At 49.1% G+C, this 18,171-nt stretch overlaps 1 protein-coding gene across 1 annotated transcript in view; it reads right to left on the bottom strand.

Annotated features, from left to right (window-relative positions):
* Positions 1-18,171, bottom strand: part of Mical2 (microtubule associated monooxygenase, calponin and LIM domain containing 2) — a 179,683-nt gene that overhangs the window by 2,045 nt on the left and 159,467 nt on the right. The window contains exons 32-35 of the mRNA XM_060367025.1: positions 15,457-15,531; positions 14,110-14,203; positions 3,628-3,727; positions 808-881 (exon numbers count right to left, since the gene is read on the bottom strand). Coding sequence (XP_060223008.1) covers positions 808-881; positions 3,628-3,727; positions 14,110-14,203; positions 15,457-15,531 — 343 coding nt within the window. The remainder of the gene's footprint in view (positions 1-807; positions 882-3,627; positions 3,728-14,109; positions 14,204-15,456; positions 15,532-18,171) is intronic.

Below are 18,171 nucleotides of genomic sequence, written 5' to 3' on the forward strand. Positions count from 1 at the left end.
CTTCCTCATCAAATATTTGCTAAGTGAATCCACAGACAGTGTGCTTGCCGGGCATGCTGGTGTGTGCCTGGAACCCCAGCAGGTGGGAGGCTGAGCTGTAGGGTTTTAATATGAAAATTTCTCCCACAGGCTCATGTGCTTCTACCCTTGGTTCCGACCTGGGGGCATTGTTTTGGAAGGCTTTTTGATCTTTTGAGAGGTGGGGCCTTGCTGGACAAATGGGGTCACTGTCAGGGGAGAGGTGAGGTTTATAGCCACTCCCTGCTTCCATCCTGTCTCTGCTAAAAGCAGATATGTGCTGTGCTCCTCCCACCACAGACCCACCAATCACCATGCCCTCCAGCCATGATGGATTGTGTTCCCTCCCACTGTAGGACAAAATAGACCTCTTCAGGTATTTGGTCACAGCTGTGAGAAAAGTAACAAGTATGTAGAGGCAGGAAAATTTGGGTGTTCAAGGCCAGCTAGGGCTTCACAAGATTACACCATCATAAAAAACATATTTAAAAATTAAATAAACTGCTTTATTTCTATCAACACACGGGATGAAGGAAATGTGAATCTCACAAGTGAATGATGCCTATTTGAGAGGGGAGGAGGTGCTGCTGGGCTTCCAGGTGGACAAGGAACAGGAAGGCTTTGTGCTTTCCAAGGCTGGGTCTCAGGCTGTAGCAAGGGGGGATGGGTTCTCCATTCGCATCTGCAGCATGACATGTTCAAATGTCCTGGAGTGTGTGTGTGTGTGTGTGTGTGTGTGTGTGTGTGTGTGTGTGTTCAGCAGGGGCCCCAAATGTGCCCTGTACTCACCATCCTTGAGCATTTTCTCTCGTAGCTTCTGCTCCAGCCTGCTCTGGTGATCTTCTAGTTCTAGTTCTTGGGCCCTGAGTACAAGAAAACATTCCAGCCATTAACAGGGAACTATGTGGAAGCGTGAATGGAGCCCCATGGACAGTGGCCGACACAGTTCTTTTTCTCATTATAACCGGCATCTTTTAATATCTCTAAATAGAGGCATTGCTACTGCTGGGACCACCAGAGGTACCTATAAAGACGGCTGAGATGTGCTGGATTTGAGAGACGATGAGACAGTTAGAGGGGGTGATGCTGAAAGCCATGATACTGAACTTGCCTCTGTGGGGACCAGAAGGGCAGGGAGCGGAGCCCAGTCCTCTTTGCACGTCAACTGTGGACTTGACTTTGCAGAGCCTGGGGATGCCCCAGGCATTCCTGCACTGTATAGCTCACAAGGAATCGGAGCTGCAGCAGGGGCTGGAGACTCCGCCGCTACCCTTCTCCTCGCTCTTCACCCTTCCCAGGTGTCATCCTCAAGGAATCTCACCTACCACTCATTCTGTCTTGACTTCGCATCCCAAAGGGTCTGGCCGGACACACCCATCTAAGACATCTCTGCTCGTTCATACAGTCCTCCTCCAACCAAAGCCTACCCTCCGACGTGCCTCGTCCAGCGCTCTCACCCCAGTTGTCCTAAATGACGTCTTATGGAGGACCATAAGACCATACCTGCTCTTATGGCCAGGGTAGTCTCTAGGGAGGCTACTGGCCCTGGCCTGTAGCTCCTGATGGCCACCCTCCTCCCCAGGACAGACTCTTGTATCCTTCATGGAACCCTGGATGGGCTTTCTTATTGCTATCGGGCCATGTGCTGTTTCTCTGACCACCCCACCTTCCCCAGTGCCCTCCAACCTCCAAAGGGCTGGGATTCTAGGCTTGTATCTCCATGCCTGGCTACGGCCTATTTCTGTAGAAACCAGCTGAGTTCCTGGTATAAAGAAGATGTTCTTGGTAAATTTCTGTTGAAAGGACTTTATAATTCAGACCTAGCTCCAATGCAACCTGCATGGCTGCATCTCAGGGCTTTGTAGTTAGGTGGATGTGGACACATTACTTAATTCCTTGGAGGCTTATTATCCTCATCAGCTAAAAAATAGTTGGGAAGTAAATGGTTGCTAGAGAGGATCCACTTTTCCCCACGCCTGGCATTGCCCTCCCTGTGAATGGAAGGTAGTGAGTGTAACTCCTGGCCTCCTCCTCCAACTCTCCCACCCCCACTCTCGGGGAGATTTTGATAACAAGTAGATGAGGCATGTTCACCTCACCTTTTCCTTCTCTCCCAGGCTCAGCCTGTCTTCAGCGAGCATGTGTTCTCAAGTGCCCTGGGCTTTGCTGTGGGCCTTGGTTAAGATTTCACAGCTGCCACCATTAACCCTTTAGGCTACTGATTCCTTGTTGGTGGGAGGGGAGGTCGCCCTGTGTATTACAGTATTACAGGGAGAATGCTTAGCATCCTTGGCTGGCATCCACGAGCCTTTGGTCACAACTTCCTGGCCATCGCCTCATAGCCTCTGGGGATATCACTCACTCTGCCCTTGAGACCCGAGGTATAGGATAAGCCTTTCCCATGAGGATCAAGTAGGCCCGCTTCCTTTCCTCATTACGCAGATATATCCAATTCTGAGATTTGCTACTGTAATGGGTTGATCGGGAAAGATACGTCCACATCCTGGTCATAGTGCCCTGGAAATAGTGAATGTGATGTTACTTTAAAAGGGCTCTTTGCAGACATGGTTAGGGACCCTGAGGTGGTCACAGTCTAGATTACATCAGTGAGCCGAAAGCCCAGTGAGAATGCTTTCTAAGAGACAGACATGGAGGAGACACGGATACACAGAGACCCTGTGAAGAGCTCAGAGGCTCTTCATGGCTATCGCCAAGGAATGCCTGGAGCCACAAGGGGAGAAGAGGCAAGGAAGGAGTCCCTTGTGAGAGGGTCAGGAAAATGAGGCTCCCTGGACACCTTCACATGGACTTCTGAAAGATGTTCTGGTTGCTGTGAGTGATCTACTTGGTAACAGTTTGTCAGGGGCCCTAGGAAACTAGCTAGCAAGCCTGCCTGAGGGCTCATCCTCAGCCATCGATGACGATTAATAATTCTTGCTTGGTTCAGACCCCATGGCAGAGAAGAATGGACCCCCTCTAAAGACGTCACCCAGATGACGTCTCAGGGTTGGAGTGAAAATGAAACATTGTAAATGAAAACACCCAGGGAAATTCTAGAGCTTGGTGGTTTATACCCAATGCTGTTCTCTCTCTCTCTCTCTCTCTCTCTCTCTCTCATTCTGGTGGGTACGGCACCCTTTGTCTGCTGCAGAAGCACGTGATGAGCCACGTATCCTCTCTGAGCAGTCCACCAGCCCTTCCTCCAAGACATACAGACAGACCTCAGACAGCCAGGGTTCAGCTCTTCTTTTGTTAAAACCCCCGGGAAGTGGTCAGGCGGGTTCTCCATGGTTCACACACGGGGGCTGAGCACAGCTCCTCTCCGGATGGCGCGTGACTGGGGGCCAGGAATGAACCAGCTGCCTTTTAGCTCCTGACCTGCTACTGAAATCTGTTTTAGCCACTGAACTCCGCAGAGAGAGCAGACAACGGAAGAGTCTTTCCACTAATGCCAGCATGTTATGCAAGACACAAAATACCAATTTGCCTCAATCACTGTTCCATATGCACAAAGGAGAAAAACGCTGGGACTCCAGCCAAGGACGGTGAGCTCCCTGCTCCCGCTACCAGGCTGTTAGCACTCACAGTTATCTGTGTTGCCTTACTTACATGATCAGTAGCTCCGACTCGTATCGCATTAATTTATTCTTCTCCAGAACCAGCTTCAACCACTCCTGCAAGAGCTGGGCTTCATCCTGTGTCCCTGAATCTGCTTAAGACATCAAGGGCAAATGGGTTAGATTGGCGTTTCTCGCCCCATGATCAAACTGCTTCCGAGCCACTTTAACGGGCCATGTTTGTGGCAAGCAGGGCTCGGCAGGAGAGCGGTTCCCGGCACCCTGTGGCTGCCTCAAGGTCATGGGCATCGCAAATGAAACCCACCTGTGCCTGCTCTGGAGGAGTCCTTCTGGGCCGGGAGAACACGACTACTTCAATTCCAAGGTCACATGCCCGTGATGACTAGTGTCCTACTGCAAAGGACTCATCTCTTGCCTGCTCGTGTGTCCATAATACTGATGTGCTTTTCTGCATCAGAGAAGCCCTAGCTGCCTGCTGATGCCCTTCTCTCTTTCCTTCTCCCCCCTGTGCAAATCAAACTCATACAGAATGCTCAGGTGCTATGTGGACCCTTCCCAGGCCAGGGATGCTCACACCACCTTTGATTGGCAGTTTGGATTTTTTCTTTTCCCCTGAAGAAAAGCCAAATGGTGAAAAGTACAGTTTGGATTGAGTCTCAGAGGAGATACATTTGTATTCCTGTGTTATTACAGCACAGACAGGTGTATATGTGCATGCCAATGCTCACAGAGCCCAGAAGAGGACCACAGGCCCCCTGGAACTGAAGTTACTGACAGTTGTGAGTTGCTGTGTGGTGTCCTCTGGAAGAGCGGCCACAGTGTTCTTAATTACTGAGCTCCCCCCGCCCAACCCCTAATTCAAGAGCACAAAAGCATTTTGTTAATTTGGTTTATATCAAAGTCAGGGGTAGAGTGATATTTTTTGTAAGCTATCTCGAGACATTTGGAAAGAGTTCCAGTATCTATTGAACAATACTGTCTGGCAATCTTAGTGAGCAAATCAACTCAAATCACAACAAAGTAACCCTCCGGGGAAATGGAGGAGGGGGGTGGGGACTCTCGGACCTTTGTCCTGTGATCCAGGGTTACAGACATCATTTTTTAACAGCCCTGGTCGTTGGAGTTCACATTTACTCCCAAAGGAACTCCGGCTTTCTGCAATAGTGACGGTGCCACAATATTTCATGTTTTCTTTAGGCATCGAATCCTCTTCTTAACCCAGCTCAAGACTCTCTAAGCACTTCATTAAATTCCATCTTCTTGAGCTGAGTGTGAAGGAGGACAGCGGATATCCCAGCATTTAGGAGGCTGAGGCAGGAGGATCACCGTGAACTCAAAGCCAACCTGGGCTACACAGTTAGTTCCAGGTCAATCTGGACTATGTAGCAAGACCCTGACTCAAAAAACTAACCACTAACCAATTAACTAACTAAAAGGAATTAAGTACCTCCTTGTTTGTTTTGTTATAGGGAAGTCTTTTGACTATTTTACCCAACTGACACCTTTTTCTTTTTAAAAAACATCTCTGTGTGGGTGGGTACACACCAGTTCCCTTGGGGTGCCCTTGGGGTTTAGGAGTTTGGATGCCCTGTAGTTGGAGATGTAAGTAGTTGTGAACTGCCTGAGGTGGGGGTTGGGAAACCCTTGTCTTCTGCAAGAGAAGTATGCACTCTTAATCCTTGCTCTGTGCAGCATCGGTACACACACACGTACACAAACACACACACACTCACACTCACTCACACAACACATCTAATCTAGAGTCAATGTCTTCTAGGTGTTTGTTTAATGTTTCTATATTAAGAACCGTTTTTCGAGATAGAGCAAACAGAAAAGCTGCAAGTTGGAAATGCTGTCTCTCCTTATCGCCTGACAGGACACCATCTGCCACCAGCCCTGGGCTTCCCCTTCCTTGTCCCCAGTCCAAAAGAAACAGCTTTAAAGCACTGCTTTGCTGTCTATGGAGAATCTTTTGCTTTTGCTTTTCCTACTCAGCCGCTCTGCCACACAAACCAGCCCTATCTAGTTTATTTTGTATCCTGGAGGATATGTCCTTGCTTCCGTCTTATGTCCTTCTGAGACTCTTGTCATGGCGGACTCCATATAGGTCACAGTGACTTCCCTGACTCGCGGAGCAAACACAAGATGAACTGAGTCGCTTAATTTTCCTTTATCAGCAGACTAATTGGTGATTTTATTGGCTTTGGTTCAGTTTCTGGGAGCCGTCTGCTCTTTGGTAGACAGATTCCCTTTGGAGAATCTGTAGCCACAGCTTTTGGTGAAGTATTACAGGTGTTACAATTTGAGCATAAAATGTTCATGCGCTTGAACAGGAGGTCGGCAGCTGTTTTGAGAGGTTGTGGAGGTTTAGGAGGTCAGGCCTGCCTGGAGGAAGTGGGTTACTTGGGGCAGACCTTGAGGCTCTGTAGCCTGGCTCCAGTTCCTGTTCACTCTGCTTCCTGAAGCAGATGCAACGGGACCAGCCAGGCTTGCTCCTGTGTCCACACTTTCCCTGCTCTACCATCACTGCGCCTTCCCCGCCCGCATGCCTTCCCCACCAGGTACTCAATCCATCTGAAATTATGAGCCCTTAAGTTTATCTTGTCAAGATCTTTTATCACAGAAAAGTAAGATTACCAGGGAACCCGCTTTCTCAAAGGGTCAGGTACAGAGGGATCTTTCTTTTTTCTTTTCTTTCTTTCTTTTCTTTTGTTTTTGTTTTTTTGAGACAGGGTTGGAACTCCCTCTTAGAGACCATGCTGGCCTCAAACTCAGAGATCCACCTGTCCCTGTTGGGAACACTTCAGGGCATGGTGGAATTAGAACTCAAGATCTGCCGGGTGGTGGCGGCACACTCCCTTAGGCCCAGCCCTCTTGCTCTCTTAATTCCAATACTGCTCCGAAGTGTCCGTCCACTTACCGGTGTCCCCTATCACATCCTGCCCCCGTAGCTGCTGTGAGGGTTGGAGAGCCATTGCCTCTCACTGTAGGCAGAGTGCAGTGGAAAGGGCGTGGCCCTCCAGATCAATCAGGCCTTCGCTATTTTTCAGGTCACCTCCTGCCTCTGTGACGCCGGCAGCGCTACCCCATACGCCCGTCAGCTCAACTACCTAACCCTTCCTCTTTCCCACCAGCCCGCTCTGCTGTTCAGTTTGTTTGCTCCTCAACTCTTATTGTGGTTCTTCTTAGACACATTCGCCACAGTGAAATCAACACCTAGTGCCTGGGCATCGTGGCATCCCAGCCCTTGGGAGGTGGAGGCAAGAGGGTCAGGAGTTCAAGGCCAGTCTGGGCTACCGGAGATTTTTGTCTCAAAAACCAACTGACCACCAATGAGGCAAACGAACGAAAGCTCAACATAAACCAACTCGTTGTTAATTTGTCATTTATATTGACCCAGTTTTGCCTGAGAGTGCTCTCAGAACACAAAGCAAATTATGTCTGTCTCTGAAATTATGTCACTGAAATTCAGTGACTTTCCACGTCAGGTTCAAGTCACGAAGCCTGGTGACTCACCTGGGCTGGCTGGCAGACGGTGTTTGTTTGCTCTCTGAACGGAAAAACAACAAACAAATGCGCCATCTGTTTAAAGCCGTGCTGGTTCTGCGCACATTTTCCTCTCTAGGTGCTGCCGTGCCCCCGGCCCCTGATAGTGTATTGGTGTGTGGTTTTCCCGAGTCTAGTCTTGTTTGCTGTCTGGCTCAGAATTCATTCTTTAGATGCGATCTATCTATCTATCTATCTATCTATCTATCTATCTATCTATCTGCCTCTTTAGAGTCTGTGAAGCCCTCATTTAGTGTTCACCGCAGTTTTGCTGTTGGTCTAATGCTGCTGCTTGCTGTCCTTCGAGCCGCCCTGGCGGAACCCTCCATGCACTTCCTCAGACTGGCTCTGGTTTAGGTCCTGCCTTTTGAACTCTGGCTTTTGTTTATTTTGGGCGCTGGGGATTGAAGTCAGGGCCTCATACATGGTAGGGAAGTGCTTTACCAACTGTGCTGCGTCAACCCGTCAGCTCTCAGCTCAGTTCACTCTGCCTGGCTTCACACAAGTCTCTCATCAGCCCAGACCCCAGAGCCTAGAGGGTAACTGTCTCCTCCCACAGCTCCTTGCACATGACAATGATGATCCAAAGGTGTTTGTGCTCGGGTTTGGGGACTAAGTTTTTATTTTATTTTTCCCTAGGTTCTATTGCTGACTTTAAAAAATTCTAAGTACATACTGATTTTTTCATTACATTTGTTTGTTTGTTTGTTTGTTTATTGTGTGTGTGCACACACTTGTGAAGGTCGGAGGACAATGTTTTGGAGCCAGTTCTCTCCTTTCACTATGTGGAAGTTTTATCCTGGGGATGAAAACTCAGGTCGTCGAACAAACACTTGGTAGCAGGTGTCTTAAACCCAAGTCAGCTCACGCGGCTGTGGGTACTAAGCTTTTTTTTTTTTTTTTCCTTCATTTGATCTGTGCTCCATCTATTGAAAACATCACAAGGCTTTCCTTAATTTTTAGCTTGGTAGTTAGAAAACCACACACACTTTCAATCAGTCAGGTTCATTCACTGCATTATTTTATCTTTTGGACAGCTGTAGTATCTTTGTCTGTCCTGATCATTTCTCCTGGACAGTCAGCTTAAGAGCTTGTCTCTAGTCTTTCCACACAGCCTGGTTCGGACATTGGAACAAGATGTTCCCATTAACACAGTTTACACTGGAGAACCACACTGGTGTGTTAAAGACCCAACAAACAAACAAACAGCCTCTCCATTTGAGTTATGATTTGGGCTGGGCTGTCCTTGGGCTGGTGTAGCCCATCGGTCATAAGTTGGATCCACCTGGGTTTTCAGAGAAGCTGGGAACAGAGGGGACACATGGTTTCTGATATTTGTGAATGAGGCTGTCTCCCTGCAGTGTGTGTGTGTGTGTGTGTGTGTGTGTCTTTGCAAGGATGCAAAGCACAAGGCTTAAGCATCGTAAGCCTGGGCCTCTTTTGTGATTTCACAAGAAGAGAAGTGTGCCTAGCTCAGAACCCCACGACACACTGAACTGCACAACCTGGTCATTTACTGCCTGGTATAAAGGCCGCTTTGTGCTTTATCCTGCGCTCCCTAGCCACGGCACTCGCTTTGATATGTTATTAGAACCTATCGTGTCACATCCTGGGACCTGGGGACACGCCTCTTGTGCCACCATGCTGCTGCTCCTGTTGTTTGCTGTGCAGTGAATCACAAGCTCCCCTTCTGGGAAGCATTGCACTTCAGCAATGGCTTCTACAGATTTGGGGAAAATCAGGCCTAACTGTTTGCTTGTTTTAGTACCTTTGGATCTGAGTGACTCCTGGAGAGCCTCTGTAAGGGTCTGGTTCTTTTCTGACAGTGTTCTGTTTAGATAGAGGGCTCCACTTTAATGGTCTATCTGTGTTAGACAGTCATGGAGAGATCTCACTCCTCCCTGCTCTACGGCTTCACGGAGGCACAGAAATGAGCCACGTGGAATGGCTGGCAAGGAGCTTACCCTCGGGCTCACCGGGTTTTTTTTCCACTCAGAGAAGAAAGAGTTGTAGAGATTATCTGAAGGACACCTGCTCCCGAGAGCCCATGCTCTAATGATGGCTGACTGTCCAACAGGCACCCCTCCACAGCACAGGCTTTGGCTTCCTCGTTGAACTGTTTCACCCAGTTGCTGGTGTGCGGGGAGTGACAGTGAGAGTCAGTCCTAGGGGCCAGAGAGTTGACTCAGTGTGTAAGAGCAGTTGCTGTCGGTGTCTAGCAACTGACAACTGCCTATAACTTCAGCTCCGAAGAATCTAATGCTCTCTTTTGGCCTTCGTGGGTACTTGTACACACACACACACACACACACACGTACACACACACCCCTTTAAAAAAAACTGGTCAGCTGGTGCGATGTCACCTGCCCTAAGCCTGACAACCTGAGTTTGATGCTAAGACTCCATTTGATGGAAGGAAAGAACCAACTTCCTGCAAGTTGCCCTCTGTCTGCCACGAGATGAATACCCATGCACACACATGAAATTTATAACAACATCCACGTAATACAAAATTTCAAAATGTACACTGAAGTTTTCCCTCCTCTCCTTCCTCCTCCTCCTTTGTGAGACAGGTTTACCATGTAGCCCAGGCTGGCCTTGAACTTCTCATCGTCTTGCCTCAGCCTCCTTAGAGGGTTACAGGTATGGGCCAAAAAGTAAGACTTCCTTCAAGATTCTTATACGGACAAGCATGTGAAAGTCATAGATTACGCATGTCTGTGGAAGGCAGCTTGACTTCTCTCTGGAGAAGAGTTATAGGTGGAATGGATAAACAATGGTTGGCCATGGGAGTGGGTTTTATAAGGATGGGGACTCAAAGGAGAAGAACACATCCATTTGAAGTCCTAAGATGAGACAGGTCCATTTATCAAATGCTTCACTGAAATGATCTCATTCATTCTGTGAGTGTGTGTGTGTGTGTGTGTGTGTGTGCACAGTTGTGCATTTGTGACCATCAGAGGTTGATATGAGGCACCTTCCTCAATCACTTTCCCACTTTTTTTTTTCCTTCTTTAGACAGGGTTTCTTGTGCAGCTCTAGCTGAACTCACTCCGTAGACAGACTAGCCTTTGGAGATCCCCCTGCCCGTACCTCCAGAGTGCTGGGATTTAAAGTGGGGACCACCACCACCCTGCCCACCTTCTTTTGTAAGACAGGGCCTTTTGTTGGGACTTAGGGCTCACTGATATGGCTGAATTAAGTGGTCAGCCAGCCCTAGGGTCCTCTTTCCTCCATCTCCCCAGCACTGGGATTGGTCTGCCACAGCAAGGGTTTTACAAGGGTCTAGGGATTGAACTCTGGTCCTCAGGCTTCCGTGGCAAGCACTTTAACGACTGGGTCCCTCCTCCCCCAGCCCTACCACCCTTATTATTTACTCTTTCATCTAGAAGGAGGGTTTATTAGTCCCATTTTACAGATAGGAACGTCTGACAGAGCACTAACGGCAGAATGCTGGTGACATCAAGATTCATTCAAGAACACTGGACTCATCCCTGTGCTCTATAATCCCCCACTGGCACATGAGGCAGGAAATTGGCGTTTCTTGGGTTCCTCAGCAGCAATCAAGAGAAAACAACCACCTCCACAACAACAACAAAAGACAAACAAAACAAAACCCCCATAGTAGCAGCTGAACTACCCTCTTTTCTGGCTGGGCTGGCCATTAAATCATTCATAATGTGTGTGCTGCTGCCCTCTGCTGGCAGCCTCCAGCATCTGCATTGCCCTTGCTAGCCTCGTGAAGGAGAAACTGTTTGGCCCTGCCAAAGCAGAGAAGCCCCATGAAGACAGGCAGCTGGCTGCAGTGAGCAAGGCTGTAAGGGAAGGACCTTGCCCGGCCTTCCCTGGGCATAAAGGCTTTCATCTGTTGAAGCCGCTCTTCCTTTGCAATTGATTTCACCTGTCTCCAGAACTCTCAAACAACCCCCACCTACTGAAATCTGCCTGGCAGTCTTCTGCAGGGGCATGCGGGCTAGTGTCTGAACCTAGACAAGTCCAAGTAGCTTCACAGCTGGTGTGACCTGGGGTGGGGTTGGGGGGCAGGTCACTGAGTATCCTGCTCCATCGGTGCCTTGAACCCTGGGGAACCATAGGAGTTCTCTGCTGCCTTTGCCAAAATCGCCAGCACACGCACAGACATCCTGTGTGTCTTGGTCTGTCATCTGGGATGGATGTTTAGCTCTCTAATCCACTTTGTTTCCTTTTCCTGAACAAATTGTGTGTGTGGGGTGGGGGAGACTCCATGCAGGGGTGGGGGTGGGGGAACTTATTTCTGACTGTTGGGGAAAAAAAAATTAAAAGAAAGCCAGATTGTTGTCAGGACAATGAAGAGCTCATTTCCCTTAGATGTCAGGGCCCTCCGTCTGCACCCCCACCCCGACCCCTGCCCAGTCCTCTAATTCAATGGGCCTAATGAATAACTCCCAGGCACAAAAGACCCTTTCAGCCTGCCCCCAGTCATTACGGAAGGGGCCTCGCCTAACTGTCGAAGCCCTCTCCTTGTTTGCAGGCCTGCCTCTAAATTTGGTTATTCACAACCTTGATAGCTCAATATTATTGCCTAACTGTGATCATTGTCTAATTATCCTAATAATACCTATTAAATAATTCTCATTAAATCACTTGAATGGGAGCAGCAGAGGCCAGCTCAAATACAACTTAACCCAATAAGCATCGGTCATTGGCTAGGCGGCAGGGCAGTCTCTTCAAGGGACTGCAGAGACTATGGACCCACAGAGGGATGTGACCATCGCCGCAGTGCTGCTGTAAGTTAGCACGCCTTCATTTTGACGGCCTGGTTTCTGAAGCTTCCCCTTGGTTTCCTCTGAGGCTGCTCCCTGAGACGGGACTCCTTTTTGTCCCTAGGCCCTTGTTGATTTCCATCTGTCACCCTCACAAGGACATCCAATGGGGAAAAGGCCTATAAACCTAACAGGATGATTAGTTTACTGAGGACAGAAAGAGAATGGACAGAATCCATCTTTCGGCTGGCCCAATTCACCTTTGACAACACCAATGGCTGGCCACATTGTAGGGCTCAAAATAGCTTCCTCCTCTTTACTTTTGGAGATGGCAGGAGATGCTCAGAGCAAGCTTTAAACATTTGCTGTCTCAGATTTAAACTTCTGGCAGCAGAGATTGCAGGCATAGATATTTCTTTTAAAGTGTCTTGGGCGGACAAGAACGTTTTGCAGAATGTTGGGTAGTGTTTGTTGACTCCCTGTATGAAAGACTCGGATGGATGCCACTGGCGCTTGAGTTCTCAAAATGACCGGGTACTGTGGGGGTTAGCTTACTGCTCAGGTAAGGAACCTGAGAGGTTGAGTGAGTGATTTTTCCAAGGACTATGCCCACCCAAAGTGTGTGTGTGTGTGTGTGTGTGTGTGTGTGTGTGTGTGTGTGTAGGCCAGAGATCAACATTGGCCCTCATGCCTCATGCACTGTCTCCCTTGGTTTCTGACCCTGGAGATTGCTAGTTAAGCCAGGTTGGCTGATCAGTGAGCCCCAGAGACCCGGTTGTCTCACTTCCCTATGTCTGAGATTACATGTGTGAGCCACTGGTGAATTCTGGGGACCAAACTCAGGTTTTCATGCCTGCTCCATGAGCACCACAGCTGAGCGACCTCCCCGGCCCAGCACTGTGACATCTCTGAGTCACAGCTCTCACTGTGCCCCAACATTAGCAATGTGTCAGTAACAGCACATAAGAAACACCCCCTTTGCTGGCTTGTTCGTTTCATTCCCAGGGTTCTCACTACATCAAAAGATGAATACTGGAGCCTCCTTGATTGGGAATGTTAGCATACAAAACACCAAACAAGGGCAGTTCACTCCTCTAGAATTCCCAAGGGCAGTGAGAGAGAAACCAGGGACTCCATTCAAGGAGCAAGGAACAGCCATCATTGCAGCGAAGGGAGTCTGCTCCAGCTGGTCCAACCAGGCTCTCTACACAAGGAAATTCCTGGTGTGATCGAGTAAGAACAGTCATGTTTGGGCTTCTGCTCCATCATAGACCCTGTCCGGGGCTCTTTTGAGGAAGTGTGTGTGTGTGTGTGTGTGTGTGTGTGTGCCTGTGAGCATGCATGTGAAAGCCAGGAGTCTCTTCTTAGGTCTCTTTTCACAATATATATTTTTTGAGTCAAAATGTCTTACTGAACCTGAATCTTTTTTTGTTGTTGTTGTTATTATTTGGGGTGTGTGTGTGTGTGTGTGTGTGTGTGTGTGTGTGTGTGTGTGTATGTTAAGACTGGCTGGCTAGCAAGTTCCTGGGATCATCCTGAATCAACCTCCCCAGAATTAGGAGTACAGACATATGGTGCTGTGACAAGATTTGTACATGGGTGCTAAGGATTTGAACTCAGGTCCTCATGCTTGCATAGCAAGCACTTTACCCATTGAGCCATTTGAACTCTGGGCTTTGAACTCTGGGCTTTACTTTATAAGAACTATTGTTTTGAACCCTCAAATATTCCTCCTGGATACTTTTTAACCTCTGAGTTTCAAAGATCATTCATGCAGAGAGAAACCGCCAGAGGATGCCCAGGGGGGGTTCAGACCAAACCAGCATCTTCATGTTTTAACTTCTGGGGCATGGGACTATAGAGAGTTGACTCATCAGTTAAGAGCACTTGCTGCTCTTCCAGAGGACAACAGTTTGATTGCCACAATCCACGTGGCAGCTAACAGTCATCTGAACTTCAGTTCCAGGGAAGTTGAGGCCTTCCTCTGGCCTCTGTGGACATGGCACTCACTGGTACGTGGACAGATGTGCAGGCCAAACACTCATGCACAGAAAAGAAAATGAAACAAATCTTTATATAAAAAAGTGCAAGGCCTTAGCATCACCTGTCTGTGGTGACCTATGCCCTGCGGGTGACGAGCATCCTTTGTCCTCCCGATCACACAAGGCCAGCGCTACTCTCAGACTCTAGAGCTGCATCCACAGCTGTGGACCCGCTGACTGTACCTGCTTTTCCTCTCAGCACCTTCTCCAGCCTCACGCTCTGGATATCCGACATCCTCTGCCGCTCTTCCACCTCCTCCAGCTGTCTCTGGATGGCCTGCAAGATCAGGAGTGCATGTCACGAGGGGCTCTGTGGTTGTGGGTGCACAAGAGGGGGCTGAGCCTGCTACCAGCTGTCACCAGAGTGGTTACCGCCCCGATTCACCTGGCGGGGACTGTGGAGCTCTGGACCTCGGTGCTTCCGTCCTCAGGACGAGCCACAAAGTGCAGCATTTGTGGATGTGGATGTGTGACTGATGCCCACAGAGGAGCTAAAACATCCCTCAAACAAGACTCATGACACCGGAGTCCTAGGTCAGAGACTCCTGGCTGGCTAGGGGATCAGCTTGAGTCCTGGACCATGGCTAAGGTCTTGGTGGCCAGGACGGTCCCCTCAGCACAGGCTAGGGGCCTCAGGTTCAACTCTGCAGGAAGGAACACCTGACACTTCCTGAAGAGGGACAGCTGAGCCATCTCCTGGGGATCACCGTTCCTTTTCGGATCATCCTGCCTCCCACCTTAGCTACAAGTGGTGTTCTTTCTTGTCTTGCACCACTGCTTGAGGCCTCAGGGTGCTGCCACAACAGAAGCACCTGTGGATCTGTTACCATCCAGTTATGAAGGCTGAAGACCAGGTGCTGACCCGCAGGCTCGGGAGTCATACTCCACGGACCCCCTAAGCACTTGCTAAGTTTGGGGGTATGCTCGGGTTTGTGATCGGTCTACATCCTCATATGCTAATGTCCAACTGTTCTTCAAGTCTAGGCTTGAAGTCCCTAGGGGAGCAGGACAGGGTTTCCACCATCTACTTCACTTTGTTCATCTGTGGCAGAGTCAGTCAGCTCAGCACAGCAGAGCAAATCATCAGGCTAGGGCATGCTAGGTACTTATGCTTTCAGCTAATCCTGAAGCGGGGTCAGACCCCAGGAGCCCTCAGTTTTTCAGAGACCCAGTTAAAGAATTGGTGGATGACTTCTGTCCTCACTGAGGACACCACCAAGGTCACTGCTTTGGGGGACTAAGGACCCATGATGATGGCCAAGGCCACGTTTGAGCCTCACTTTGCAGGACACAGACCTGCGGAGGGAAAGGTGACTGAGATAGGAATAGTTCAACCCCTGAGCGCCTCACCTCACAGCCCTACTGGGGATTGGGCCAGGACCTGCAGAATGGCCACAAGCCTGGTTCTCAGAGAAGGGAAGTGGACCTTTCCCTGGTCCATCTCCCCAAGTGCAGACAGACTCCCGAAGGACTTCCCCACCCTCACTCGGGGTGGGGGCAGTACCCATCCTTCCATGTTTGCTTCCTGACCTGAGCCTTATGGAGTCTTTTCAATTCTTCTTGCTTAGCCAACTGCTTCTCCAGCTTCCTCCTTCTTCTGGGTACCTTCTCTTATACAAACCAATGGAGAAGAAGAAGAAGAAGAAAAAAAAAAGGTAAGAATAAAGGGTTAAAGTTTACAAATCCTCATCATAGCCTTATGCCCTCTCTATGCATGGCTTCAAGCTACTGCTGAGCATAATAGCATCCAGCAGAACTTTGTGCAATGATGGCAGTGACCATGTGAAATATGAATGCCACTATCCACATGTGGCACTGGAATTAAGCTGTGAATAAAAATTAAAGTTAAAATTTAATTTAACTATTGCATCATTGTCACCACCATCACCATCATCACCACAGCAGCAGCAGCAGCAGCATTATCTGTATTATTTTGAGACAGGGTCTCACTGTGCAGCCCTGACTGGCCTGGAACTTGCTGCATGGACCAGGCTGTCTTTGAACTCACAGAGATCTGGATCTACCTGCCTTTGCCTTCCAAGTGCTCCATCTCAGGGATGGAATTAGTCCTTCCAGAATTTTTGGAATCCTTAAGATCTTTGGGAGGAAATCTTGGCTTTTAGGTCACAACACGTTCCCATCCTTGTTTCTGGAGATAAGCCCCAGGTAGACTGCTCAGCTTCTGGTTTTTGGCGCAGGGGACCCTCCATTCATCATTGAGGATGTCTGGAGAAGTATGAACCAGAGTGAGAGGTTCTGGGTATCCTGGTGTTTTCTGCACTGAGCTGACCTCACTCGGCCCACGTGGAGACCTGGTTTATTTTACAAGTGTCTCAGATGCACACACATGACCCCACACTGTAAATCCTAGCATTTGTAGAGTGTTGGGTGCCAGATAATGAATTAATTACTTCGTGGTGTCTCATTTATTCCTCAGATTGAACATCTCTACAAATATGGACACCAAAATTCAGAAGGACAACCTGCCCAAATGGACATGATTAGAAACGGGTAGAGCCCAGGTGAATATTTCCCCGTGGGCAATACTGCCTTTCCTTATGCCGGGTGCTAGGCAATAAAGGACCCTTGCTCTGTGGGAGGGCCTATACAAGTGTCATTTTCCTCTTCAGTGGAGACAACTGAATGCAAACTCTGACGCTCTGGCTCTTTTTTTTTGCCAACATGACACAAGTTGGGTCATCTGAGGGAACCTCAGTTGAGCAAATGCCTCCAACAGATGCCCTGTCGGTGAGTCTGGAGGGCATTTTCTTGATTTGATAATCGACATGGGATAGGGCCCAGTTCACTGTGGGCAGTGCCACTCCTGGGCAGTTGGTACTGGACTGTGTAAGAAAACAGGCCGATCAAGCCATGGAGAGCACAACCTAGGAAGCAATGTTTTTCCGGGGCGTCTGCTTCAGTTCCAGCCTCCAGGTTGCGCCTTCAGCTCTGGTCCTGACTTTCCTTCCGGGTGGATTGTAGACTGTAACCCTTTCCTCCCCAAGTTGTCTCTGGCCATGGCGTTCATCACAGTGACAGAAAGCAAACTAGGATATCTGCAGCGAGATAGACCACAACAGCACATGCAGTCTTCCGGAAGCTTAGCCCTTCCCACAGGGCTCAGAGCATAGCTCAGTGGCAGAGTGCTTGCGGAGCATGTGGGAGGTCCCGGGTTTGATCCCCATTGATCTTCAATGCACACACAGACACAACAAGCACACATGCACGAGCCTGTTCTCTCAAGAGTCAGCAGAATAGAACCCACGGTTAAGGACAGAGACTAATTTATTATATTTTATTTAAAGCATCTTCTAGAAAATCCTCGGGTACCCACATGCATAGGCTCTTTATTCTATTCACAGCAACAGTGGTGACGTAGAGAGGCAGGGTGAGAAGAAAGCCAGTACAGGAGGAGGGAAGAACCAAGGATCAGCTGCCCCAGTCTCCTGCCTCAGGCACCCTGCCTCTAGCTTCCTCTGCACAGGCTTATTTGAGCAGGCTCTGTTGTGACCCTTGGCTGAGGACACACCTGAATGCAACCAAAGGAACAGAACCCAGAGGCCTTCCCACTTGAAGGCTTTTCAAGAAGAGCTGTGCCAATCGGAACAAGGCAGCCTGGGCATGCTGGCATGCGCATGCTTTACCACCCGACACTCTGAAGTGACAATAGCCATGTGGTAGGCCAACAAGATGGCAAGGAGCTGGTTGTGAGACTCTTTTGGGATATTATGAGCCTGCTATGTCCACATGCCAGTGCTAACCTATTCTTTCTTTATGAGAGTAGAGAAAGAGGAGCTGGAGTCTGTCTCATTTGAATATAGAATCAGCCCAGGGTCCTCTGAGGGAATGAGGGGCAGTAAGGACCCCCCCCTCCGAAATCAACATAACATAATTCACACGCAATTCATTTCTGGTGAGGACTGAGTTAACTCAAGGGGCCCACATTTAAAAAAGAAAAATTCCTGACCCCACCCGTGTGTGTGTGTGTGTGTGTGTGTGTGTGTGTGTATGTGTGAGCAAGCACCTACTTGCTCACATGTACCTTAGGGAATTGGGGCTCCCCCATTCCCCTTCGTGAAGCCAAAGCTTCCCTTGCTAGATATGGAAAAGTGGAGTGTGAGTGAATAAATTTGGCTTGCCCCTTCCTTCACTGGATCCTCTCTGCTCCACAAATATGAACAGTAGCTGAGCAGCAGACTGCTAGCACCTCGGTGCACCCCGGAATCACACGAGGACCAGCCATTC

Source organism: Meriones unguiculatus, chromosome 14 (genome assembly GCF_030254825.1).
Source record: "Meriones unguiculatus strain TT.TT164.6M chromosome 14, Bangor_MerUng_6.1, whole genome shotgun sequence".
NCBI classification, from domain to species: domain Eukaryota; kingdom Metazoa; phylum Chordata; class Mammalia; order Rodentia; family Muridae; genus Meriones; species Meriones unguiculatus.